This window comes from Rhinopithecus roxellana, chromosome 1 (assembly GCF_007565055.1).
Source record: "Rhinopithecus roxellana isolate Shanxi Qingling chromosome 1, ASM756505v1, whole genome shotgun sequence".
Taxonomy (NCBI): domain Eukaryota; kingdom Metazoa; phylum Chordata; class Mammalia; order Primates; family Cercopithecidae; genus Rhinopithecus; species Rhinopithecus roxellana.
In genome coordinates, this window is record NC_044549.1 from 32,056,434 (window position 1) to 32,069,224 (window position 12,791).

Consider the following 12,791-nt stretch of genomic DNA (forward strand, 5'->3'; position numbering starts at 1 on the left):
CAACAAAAAACAAGCAATGAGGAAAGGACTCTGTATTCAATAAATGGTGCTAGGGTAAATGGCTAGCCATATACAGAAAATCAAAACTGGACCCCTTCTTTACACATTATAAAAAAAATCAACTCCTACCTATTGGATACTATGCCTGTTACCTGGGTGATGAAATAACCTGTACATTAGATCCCCATGATACACAATTAACCTATGTAACAAACCTGCACATGTACCCCTGAACTTAAAGTAAAAAACAAGCCTGAAAAACTAGTGTTAACACTTTTGAAATTAGGGATGAAAGCCTCTGTGACTTTAGCAAATCAGGAGAGTGAATATGAATTATAACTCAGTAGAAATTACTATAAGATAATACATGAAAGAGAAGTTGAAATACGTATTACAGATTTAGAGTAGCCCAAGACTTTCTAGGAAAAGATACAAGAATAATAGAATAACATATGCTGAGTATCCATCAGTTAAAGTATTATAGTTTTATTCAGTACATATATATTAGTCACCAAATATATTTACAGTATTATTTAAGACACTTTTCAAACAGATATTTTGTTAATTTTTTTTTTAAATACCAAATCCTGTTGAGGACATGGAGCAGCTGAGACTCTTATTCATTACTGATAGAAATACAAAATGATAAGATGGCCGAATAGGAACAGCTCCAGTCTCCAGATCCCATCGCGAGCAACACAGAAGACAGGTGATTTCTGCATTTTCAACTGAGGTACTGGGTTTATCTCACTAGGGAGTGCCGGACAATCAGTGCTGGTCAGCTGTTGCAGCCCGACCAGCTAGAGCTGAAGCAGGGCGAAGCATCGCCTCACCTGGGAAGTGCAAGGGGGAAGGGAATCCCTTTTCCTAGCCAGGGGAACTGAGACACACAACACCTGGAAAATCAGGTAACTCCCACCCCAATACTGTGCTTTAAGCAAACAGGCACACCAGGAGAATATATCCCACACCTGGCCGGGAGGGTCCCATGCTCACGGAGCCTTCCGCATTGCTAGCACAGCAGTCTGCGATCTAACCGCAAGGCAGCAGCGAGGCTGGGGGAGGGGCACCTGCCATTGCTGAGGCTTAAATAGGTAAACAAAGCCCTGGGAAGATCGAACTGGGTGGAGCTCACAGCAGCTCAAGGAGGCCTGCCAGTCTCTGTAGACTCCACCTCTGGGGACAGGGCACAGCTAAACAACAACAACAACAAAAAGCAGCAGAAACCTCTGCAGACGCAAACGACTCTGTCTGACAGCTTTGAAGAGAGCAGTGGATCTCCCAATGCAGAGGTTGAGATCTGAAAATGGACAGACTGCTGCTCAAGTGGGTCCCTGACCCCAGAGTAGCCTAACTGGGAGACATCCTCCACTAGGGGCAGACCGACACCCCACACCTCACACGGTGGAGTACACCCCTGAGAGGAAGCTTCCAAAGCAAGAATCAGACAGGAACACTCACTGTTCAGCAATATTCTATCTTCTGCAGCCTCTGCTGCTGACACCCAGGCAAATAGGGTCTGGAGTGGACCTCAAGCAATCTCCAACAGACCTACAGCTGAGGGTCCTGACTGTTAGAAGGAAAACTAACAAACAGGAAGGACACCCACACCAAAACCCCATCAGTACGTCACCATCATCAACGACCAGAGGCAGATAAAACCACAAAGATGGGGAAAAAGCAGGGCAGAAAACCTGGGAATTCAAAGAATAAGAGCACATCTCCCCCTCCAAAGGAACGCAGCTCATCGCCAGCAACGGATCAATGCTGGACGAAGAATGACTTTGACGAGATGAGAGAAGAAGGCTTCAGTCCATCAAACTTCTCAGAGCTAAAGGAGGAATTACAAACCCAGCACAAAGAAACTAAAAATCTTGAAAAAAAGAGTGGAAGAATTGATAACCAGAATAATTAATGCAGAGAAGGCCATAAATGAACTGACAGAGATGAAAACCATGACACGAGAAATACGTGACAAATGCACAAGCTTCAGTAACCGACTCGATCAACTGGAAGAAAGAGTATCAGCGATTGAGGATCAAATGAATGAAATGAAGCGAGAAGAGAAGTCTAAAGAAGAAAGAAATGAACAAAGCCTGCAAGAAGTATGGCTTTATGTAAAAAGACCAAATCTACGTCTGATTGGGGTACCTGAAAGTGAGGGAGAAAGTGGAACCAAGTTGGAAAACACTCTTCAGGATATCCAGGAGAACTTCCCCACCCTAGTAGGGCAGGCCAACATTCAAATTCAGGAAATACAGAGGACGCCTCAAAGATACTCCTCGAGAAGAGCAACTCCAAGACACATAATTGCCAGATTCACCAAAGTTGAAATGAAGGAAAGAATCTTAAGGGCAGCCAGAGAGAAAGGTCGGGTTACCCACAAAGGGAAGCCCATCAGACTAACAGCAGATCTCTCGGCAGAAACTCTCCAAGCCAGAAGAGAGTGGGGGGCCAATATTCAACATGCTTAAAGACAAGAATTTTCAGCCCAGAATTTCATATCCAGCCAAACTAAGTTTCATAAGTGAAGGAGAAATAAAATTCTTTACAGACAAGCAAATGCTTAGAGATTTTGTCACCACCAGGCCTGCCTTACAAGAGACCCTGAAGGAAGTACTAAACATGGAAAGGAACAACCAGTACCAGCCATTGCAAAAACATGGCAAAATGTAAAGACCATCGAGGCTAGGAAGAAACTGCATCAACTAACGAGCAAAATAACCAGTTAATATCATAATGGCAGGATCAAGTTCACACATAACAATATTAACCTTAAATGTAATGGACTAAATGGTCCAATTAAAAGACACAGACTAGCAAATTGGATAAAGAGTCAAGACCCATCAGTCTGCTGTATTCAGGAGACCCATCTCACATGCAGAGACATACATAGGCTCAAAATAAAGGGATGGAGGAAGATCTATCAAGCAAATGGAGAATAAAAAAAAGCAGGGGTTGCAATCCTAGTCTCTGATAAAACAGACTTTAAACCATCAAAGATCAAAAGAGACAAAGAAGGCCATTACATAATGGTAAAGGGATCAATTCAACAGGAAGAGCTAACTATCCTAAATATATATGCACCCAATACAGGAGCACCCAAATTCATAAAGCAAGTCCTTAGAGACTTACAAAGGGACTTAGACTCCCATACGATAATAATGGGAGACTTCAACACCCCACTGTCAACATTAGACAGATCAACGAGACAGAAAGTTAACAAGGATATCCAGGAATTGAACTCATCTCTGCACCAAGCGGACCTAATAGACATCTACAGAACTCTCCACCCCAAATCAACAGAATATACATTCTTCTCAGCACCACATCACACTTATTCCAAAATTGACCACATAATTGGAAGTAAAGCACTCCTTAGCAAATGTACAAAAACAGAAATTGTAACAAACTGTCTCTCAGACCACAGTGCAATCAAACTAGAACTCAGGACTAAGAAACTCAATCAAAACCGCTCAACTACATGGAAACTGAATAACCTGCTCCTGAATGACCACTGGGTACATAACGAAATGAAGGCAGAAATAAAAATGTTCTTTGAAACCAATGAGAACAAAGATACAACATACCAGAATCTCTGGGACACATTTAAAGCAGTGTGTAGAGGGAAATTTCTAGCACTAAATGCCCACAAGAGAGAGCAGGAAAGATCTAAAATTGACACCCTAACATTACAATTAAAAGAACTAGAGAAGCAAGAGCAAACACATTCAAAAGCTAGCAGAAGGCAAGAAATAACTAAGATCAGAGCAGAACTGAAGGAGATAGAGACACAAAAAGCCCTCCAAAAAATCAATGAATCCAGGAGTTGGTTTTTTGAAAAGATCAACAACATTGATAGACCGCTAGCAAGACCAGTAAAGAAGAAAAGAGAAGAATCAAATAGACGCAATAAAAAATGATAAAGGGGATATCACCCCGACCCCACAGAAATACAAACTACCGTCAGAGAATACTTTAAACACCTCTACACAAATAAACTAGAAAATCTAGAAGAAATGGATAATTTCCTGGACACTTACACTCTCCCAAGAGTAAACCAGGAAGAAGCTGAATCCCTGAATAGACCAATAGCAGGCTCTGAAATTGAGGCAATAATTAATAGCCTACCAACCAAAAAAAGTCCAGGACCAGATGGATTCACAGCTGAATTCTACCAGAGGTACAAGGAGGAGCTGGTACCATTCCTTCTGAAACTATTTCAATCAATAGAAAAAGAGGGAATCCTCCCTAACTCATTTTATGAGGCCAACATCATCCTGATACCAAAGCCTGGCAGAGACACAACAAAAAAAGAGAATTTTAGACCAATATCCCTGATGAACATCGATGCAAAAATCCTCAAAATACTGGCAAACCGGATCCAGCAGCACATCAAAAAGCTTATCCACCATGATCAAGTGGGCTTCATCCCTGGGATGCAAGGCTGGTTCAACATTCACAAATCAATAAACGTAATCCAGCATATAAACAGAACCAAAGACAAAAACCACATGGTTATCTCAATAGATGCAGAAAAGGCCTTTCACAAAATTCAATAGACCTTCATGCTAAAAACGCTCAATAAATTCGGTATTGATGGAATGTATCTCAAAATAGTAAGAGCTATTTATGACAAACCCACAGCCGATATCATACTGAATGGGCAAAAACTGGAAAAAATCCCTTTGAAAACTGGCACAAGACAGGGATGCCCTCTCTCACCACTCCTATTCAACATAGTGTTGGAAGTTCTGGCTAGGGCAATCAGGCAAGAGAAAGAAATCAAGGGTATTCAGTTAGGAAAAGAAGAAGTCAAATTGTCCCTGTTTGCAGATGACATGATTGTATATTTAGAAAACCCCATCGTCTCAGCCCAAAATCTCCTTAAGCTGATAAGAAACTTCAGCAAAGTCTCAGGATACAAAATTAATGTGCAAAAATCACAAGCATTCTTATACACCAGTAACAGACAAACAGAGAGCCAAATCAGGAATGAACTTCCATTCACAATTCCTTCAAAGAGAATAAAATACCTAGGAATCAAACTTCAAGGGACGTAAAAGACCTCTTCAAGGAGAACTACAAACCACTGCTCAGTGAAATAAAAGAGGACACAAACAAATGGAAGAACATACCATGCTCATGGATAGGAAGAATCAATATCGTGAAAATGGCCATACTGCCCAAGGTTATTTATAGATTCAATGCCATCCCCATCAAGCTACCAATGAATTTCTTCACAGAATTGGAAAAAATTGCTTTAAAGTTCATATGGAACCAAAAAAGAGCCAGCATTTCCAAGAAAATCCTAAGTCAAAAGAACAAAGCTGGAGGCATCACGCTACCTGACTTCAAACTATACTACAAGGCTACAGGAACCAAAACAGCATGGTACTGGTACCAAAACAGAGATATAGACCAATGGAACAGAACAGAGTCCTCAGAAATAATACCACACATCTACAGCCATCTGATCTTTGACAAACCTGAGAAAAACAAGAAATGGGGAAAGGATTCCCTATTTAATAAATGGTGCTGGGAAAATTGGCTAGCCATAAGTAGAAAGCTGAAACTGGATCCTTTCCTTACTCCTTATACGAAAATTAATTCAAGATGGATTAGAGACTTAAATGTTAGACCTAATACCATAAAAATCCTAGAAGAAAACCTAGGTAATACCATTCAGGACGTAGGCATGGCAAGGGCTTCATGTCTAAAACACCAAAAGCAACGGCAACAAAAGCCAAAATTGACAAATGGGATCTAATTAAACTAAAGAGCTTCTGCACAGCAAAAGAAACTACCATCAGAGTGACCAGGCAACCTACAGAATGGGAGAAAATTTTTGCAATCTACTCATCTGACAAAGGGCTAATATCCAGAACCTACAAAGAACTCAAACAAATTTACAAGAAAAAAACAACCCCATCAAAAAGTGGGCAAAGGATATGAACAGACATTTCTGAAAAGAAGACATTCATACAGCCAACAGACACATGAAAAAATGCTCATCATCACTGGCCATCAGAGAAATGCAAATCAAAACCACAATGAGATACCATCTCACACCAGTTAGAATGGCAATCATTAAAAAGTCAGGAAACAACAGGTGCTGGAGAGGATGTGGAGAAATAGGAACACTTTTACACTGTTGGTGGGATTGTAAACTAGTTCAACCATTATGGAAAACAGTATGGCGATTCCTCAAGGATCTAGAACTAAAAGTACCATATGACCCAGCCATCCCATTACTGGGTATATACCCAAAGGATTACAAATCATGCTGCTATAAAGACACATGCACACGTATGTTTATTGCAGCACTATTCACAATAGCAAAGACTTGGAATCAACCCAAATATCCATCTGTGACAGACTGGATTAAGAAAATGTGGCACATATACACCATGGAATGCTATGCAGCCATAAAAAAGGATGAGTTTGAGTCCTTTGTAGGGACATGGATGCAGCTGGAAACCATCATTCTCAGCAAACTATCACAAGAACAGAAAACCAAACACCGCATGTTCTCACTCATAGGTGGGAACTGAACAATGACATCACTTGGACTCAGGAAGGGGAACATCACACACTGGGGCCTATCATGGGGAGGGGGGAGGGGGGAGGGATTACATTGGGAGTTATACCTGATGTAAATGACGAGTTGATGGGTGCTGACGAGTTGATGGGTGCAGCACACCAACATGACACAAGTATACATATGTGACAAACCTGCACATTATGCACATGTACCCTAGAACTTAAAGTATAATAAAAAAAAAAAAAGGAATACAAAATGGTATAGATGCTTTAGGAGACAGTTTGACAGTTTCTTAAAAAACTAAGCATATACCTCATGCCTATAATCCCAACACTGTCGGAGGATCATTTGAGACCAGGAGTTTGAGATGAGCCTGGGCAATATAGCAATACCCTGTCTCTACAAAAAATAAATTTAAAAAATTAGCCAGGCATGGTGATGTGTGCCTGGCTAATTCTTATCAGAGATTAGATAGCCACACAGTGCAGAAACAGATACATAATGCTTTTCATAGCCCAGTTCCTAATTCAGGGCCTTTTCTAGGGTGGGTTGGGTCCTTGTCTCCATACACAATTTTATTAAATATTAGATTACAAAAGTTACAATGATTAAATGATGAAGATTCAGAATATGGGGTAGAGAAAAGGAACTTACCCATTCACTTATTGTCCAATCAGTGCAAGTGAAGATTGTTTGTAGTGTCCAGGCACCATTTTTTCCTGTTCAAGCCTGAGAACTTTCTCTTCTTGTCCTTTATTGTCAAATGCACCACTTCTGGCTATTTAAAAAAAAAATCTTCTACCATGAGCAAAAGACAGCAATGTTATTATTATTCATAAAGCTATGGCTCTTTAAAATCTGTTTGTATTGAAGCAGAATAGACAGATCATTTATCTCTGTAGTTCCCAAATACTATTAATACTTGTTATATTGTTACTTATGACATTGCATTACTGACTTCCAGAGACTTGAAAGTTGTTACCACATTTAATAGGTGATGACCAAATACAGGTCTTAACCCAGGGTGTTCAGCAAAGTGTGAATGATCATTTATTTTCCGGTCATGTTAAATTTACCATTTGGAATTTTAAATATAAGCATAGAACAGCACATCTTCCAACCAAATCTTCCCTTGAACTGTTGAGGCCATAAACACTGTGTTCGTAGAATATGCTCCCTTTCAGTGTTGAGTACCCCTGCTTTCCCCCACACTGCCACGAGGAATAGGCAAGGACCATATTGTTATCAGAGACTATGTTCAAGATTTCTTTTACTTTTTTTTTTGTTTTAAACTTTTCAAAATGAATGTACTACTGTTAAGGAATAGAAACAACCACCAGAAATCTTTGGTTGCCCTCCATTTGGTAGCTACTGTTTATTTCTTGGAAGCCAAGGTTGCTTAGAACATCACTTAAATTGCCTTTTTCTTCTACAAGTGTCAGACTTAGAAATTAAGTCACACTATTAGACATGAGGGACTGCTGAAGAAAATGGTATGAGCAGACTGTGGCATGTCTGTCAGAGGTTCCTTGATGCTGGTAAAAGAGGTAGTGGGTTATGATGGCTTCTACTGACTTAGAAGTTCTAAGAATCAACACAAATGTCTTTAGGTTTTATTATTGTAATAAAGGGAAACTTGAAGTAGGAGGAAATGAGATTGTAAATTGATTTTTTAAAGATATCCAGATACCACTTTTTAAAATATGGATTAACTCTTTCATGGCTTAGAAAATTCACACCCACCCCCTTTACAGAGAAGCTTCTGATTACACCACCTCTTGTCAAGTTAGATGCAGCAGTGAGTGATGTGAAATCATTTCTTAATTATCTGTATTAATGGATGGAAAATAATAAATGGGAAAGAAACAAATGAAAATGCTGATTTTAATATAAGGTGTTTTTTCCCAAGTCTAATTTCCTTTGACCAGGACCAGCTACATAATTCCTGAGGCACAGTGAAAAATGAAAATGTTGGTCCCCATGTTCAAAAATTAAGGCTGTCAAGACGGCATTATTAGGTGCCTAGAGAGGGGGTGAATGAGAGGCTCATCTTCACTGGGACATGGCCTCCAGGCACCTGCCGTATGCACCATGACTGTGGGCATGTTCTCCTAAACCAATGCCCAGGCACCTGCCTGGGCCGAGGATAGCAGCAGTCACTGAAGAGGGGACACTGAGAGGGAGGCCACGTAGGACCTGGGGCAGCCAGATGGGGAAGCAGTGACCAAGAACCACACAGATAGCAGGAGGCAGGGATGCCTGTGAGCCTAGCCTACAAGTCCCTGAAGCATGCTTTTTTGTCTCATTAGACCACTTACAACAGAAATTAATGGTGAAATTATTAAGAAATCTTAGATGGCAACTGCAAAGTATTAAAAGTATTAAACCCCAGGGGCCCTGTGTGATTGGCCATCCATCCATGACTGGCCCTGCCTTGGACTTTTACCAGTGTTTACTGGTTAATATCACCCGATCATGTGGGAAGCACTGTAGAATTATGCTGACTTTGACAGGAGGAGTGAACATGTCACATAATTGGCAACATAGATAACCTTGACATAAGATATCAAGAATTGATGACAGTTTAGATTCCAATACATTCGTTAGTGAACTATTCTTATTATTGCACAAACCCACACTAAGGTAGAGGGATGGAGGAGGATGACTATGTTAGTCTGTTCAGGCTTCTGTAACAAAACACTGTAAACTAGGTAGCTAACAAACAACAGAAATTTATTTCTTATATTTCTGGAGGCTGGGAAGTCCAAGATCAAGGTATCAGCAGATTTAGTGTCTGGTGAGGGCCTTATTCCTGGTAGATGGCTGTCTTCTCACTATAACTTCATAAGAAGGAAGGGAAGAGCTCTGATCTCTTCAATCCCTTATAAGGGCACTAATCCCATTTATGACAGCTCCACCCTTATACCCTGTTCTCCTCCCTAGGGCCCCCCCACCTTTTGATACTTTCACATTGCGATTAGGTTTCAACATATGAATTTTGGGAGTGTACAAACATTCAGACCATTAGCAATGGCTAAGAAAGGCTCACTACTTACTGGAGTTGAAAGTTAACATTAGGGACTATAAAACAAGACAGTCATGATATGTGCTATAATAGAGATAAAAACAAGAACAATAGGAAAACTAGGAGTAAAGATATTAACTTTGATGGAATGTGGACAAGCCTTGTGAAAAAAAAGAATGACTTTAGTCAGGCCATGTTGGCTAGGCAGAATTTCTACTCCCAGAGATTTGTCCTTCCAAACCAAAAGGGACAGTATGATCAAAGACAGTGAAATGCAGAGCTTGTTGAGAGATATGCCTGCATGTGGCGTATCTGATTCAGGCATTATTTTATTAGATTGACTGAACATCTATTTTCCTGACACTAAAATGAAAGCAAGGATGTAAAAATACAGAATTTATAATTAGACAAAGCCACATTTGAATCACTATTTACCACTTACCGGTTGTGTGACTGGAGACAACTTGCCTAACTAAGCCTCATTTTTAGTCATCCATAAAATAAAGATACTAGTCTTGTTGAAGTATTAGGTGAGATAATATTTGTGAAACACTTCAGCCAGCACTCTCTATCTGGAAAAGGGGAAAAGCAAGTGGACTTATAATTGTGATAATAAATGCTATGAAGGCTCAGAAAAGGGTGGCTATCTCTGCTCGAGGGTGTTGTGCAAGGCTTCGTGAAAGAGGTGATATTTGAACTGAAGTCTGAAGGGTGAGTCATGTGTTTGTAAGCTGAGGAAAACAAAAAAATTCTTCCTGGGGTGAGGTTTGAAAATGAACTCCCTTTATAATCTGTGTGGGGTGAGGGTGGGGATAAGAATGGGAGAGTAGCAAGCAAGAAAAGGATGATCATATATCCTTCAAATCTATGTATGAAGACAAAAAAATAATGTCTCATTAACCACCCCAAACCACTTTTACCTGATTCAAAATATCAGACTCTTCCACTGAGAAAAGACAGGAGACCTTCTGTGATGACTTCTCCCTCATGTAAGATGTAAACCAGTTTGCATGAGAACTTCTGCAGCAGATGTTGTCTATGTTTCCTCTTTCTTTTTTTTTAAGACCAAGTCTCGGTTGCTCTGTAGCCCAGGCTGGAGTGCAGTGGCACGATCTTGGCTCACTGTAACCTCTGCTTCCCCAATTCAAACAATTCTCCTGCCTCAGCCTCCCAAATAGCTGGGATTACAGGTGTGCACCACCACGCCCAGCTAATTTTTGTATTTTTGGTGGAGACGGGGTTTCACATGTTAATCAGGCTGGTCTCAAACTTCTGGCCTCAATTTATCCACCTGTCTCGGCCTCTCAAAGTGCTAGGATTACAGGCAAGAGCCACTGTGCCCAACCCTTTATTTTCTTCTTTCTAGAAGTCGAGAGCCAGGAGAGAGTGAGTGAAACTCTTAAAAAATATGGTTGCTTTTCTTATTCTCATGTGGAACATTTTGCTTAGTTGGTAGACATTTATAACAAGACATGATTGGCTCTTTTAAAAATAGGAATCTTACTGGTTGATATGTTTGCCATGTGTTTTACAGTGCATGTCTTTTTGTGTTTTCTTCCAGCCTGAACACTTGCCTTTGCAGACTCAGTTCAAAGAAAGAGAAGTTGGCCATCTTCAGCACTCTGTAAGTAACCATGTTGTGGCTATCAGCCCAGGTGGAGCTGGTAGCTAACATGCTTATTAAAATATCATTTAATTCTGTACAAGTTCACTTTATTCATCTTTCCCCTATTTGAGTGTCTCTGCTAAGATCTGGTAGTCCTTGAATTTTACTCTTAGAAGTAATCAAGTTTTATGAAACCAATAACGAGCAGAAGAGTCTGTACCAGAGACACCACCGAACATCATGGGGGGTTCATTTTATAAGTGCTAGCTGTGGCAAGGTCAAGCCAGAAGGAAAGGTCAAGACAAGATGATATTTTTGGCAGAGTTTATTTTCAGTTTTATCAGGCATATGTTCAAATGCCAGTTCATTTTTCTGTGTCCTTTCCCCAGTTCCCCAGAGCTGAGTTGAGGTTTCTTTTGTTTGGTTGGTTTAATTCTCTGTATACCTCGTATGTTCATTTTAAGCTCGAGCCTTGCTTTAGAGACTCCTGAGGTTTATAACCCTGTTCTTCTCCAGTTTACCTTAACTGATAGCAACTCCAAATTTCAAAATGTGAAACTGATCCCAGTCTCCATTAGTCACAATTTTGTATCTAGGAGCTACTACTATTCTTATTCAGGGTATTGTAAGCAACAAATGACTGAAAAATATAAGTTGTTGAACTTACCTTGCCATTCAGTAGTTTTTGGGGTAGTGAATCAGGGACACTAAACTGTAATGAATTGTATTCTTGCCTGTTTTTACCAGTGCTAGAAAAATGCAAACAGCTGCTCTGCTAATGTAAGCAATGTTTGAATTTTTAGAATGGACTAAATAGCAGGAGTTTTGACTATGAAGATGAGAATCCAGTTGGGGAAGATGGCATTCAGCAGATGTACCCCCTTTACAATCAGATGTGCTACCAAGACCGGAGCCCTGGCAAACATCATCAAAATAACGACCCTAAGAGAGTCTACGTTGACCCACGAGAGCATTATGTGTGATTTTTCTCTTTTTCCAATGGGCGTTATAACAAATGTTTATTCTTAGATTGGGGAGAGAAACTAAGGCCAATAGTTGTTTTACTGTCTCTCATATAGAACCGTCCCACTCTAAGGGTATTGGAAGTCCTAATGAATGACGTAAAGCCAATAGCAAATTTCTTTTCTTCATTAAGGGTTCCTTAACCATCAGCTGTGTTTGTGAACTTGACTATAGCTTTGTGTGTTTCTGTGACGATGGTGTTTAACTGCTAACATTTGGCCTACAATGGCATTTTCATTTAACAGTACAGCATCTGTCTGTGATAACTGCAGTGATTCTCCAGAAAGAAAGGCCCCAGCTGGTACTATTAACCTCATTGGGTCTCAGCCATGCTAGCCTGTTCATCTGTAATTCACACGGGCATAAAAATGAGTTCAAAATCCATTTCACTAATTATTTAGCTGGGATTTGGATTTCCCTGACATGCTTAATACAATTACAATACCTGTGTACAAACAGAGGCCTGAGGAAAGAGGCAAAATTTGCTCTTCATCCAAACAGCAACAAAAGGCAGTTGAAACCTTCAAGCCTGTTGGTTGCTTTTAAACCCTCGTGTTATTATGATATATATTCCTTGTTGAACACTGAGGTCC

General features: G+C 40.2%; 1 protein-coding gene across 2 annotated transcripts in view; it reads left to right on the top strand.

Moving 5' to 3' along the window:
* Positions 1 to 12,317, top strand: part of NECTIN3 (nectin cell adhesion molecule 3) — a 126,807-nt gene extending 114,490 nt beyond the window's left edge. For both annotated transcript variants that reach the window (XM_030940788.1, XM_010361080.2), the window contains exons 8-9: positions 11,131 to 11,193; positions 11,979 to 12,317. In XM_030940788.1, coding sequence (XP_030796648.1) covers positions 11,131 to 11,193; positions 11,979 to 12,158 — 243 coding nt within the window. In that variant the 3' untranslated portion in view covers positions 12,159 to 12,317. The remainder of the gene's footprint in view (positions 1 to 11,130; positions 11,194 to 11,978) is intronic.
* The last annotated feature ends 474 nt before the right edge of the window (positions 12,318 to 12,791 follow it).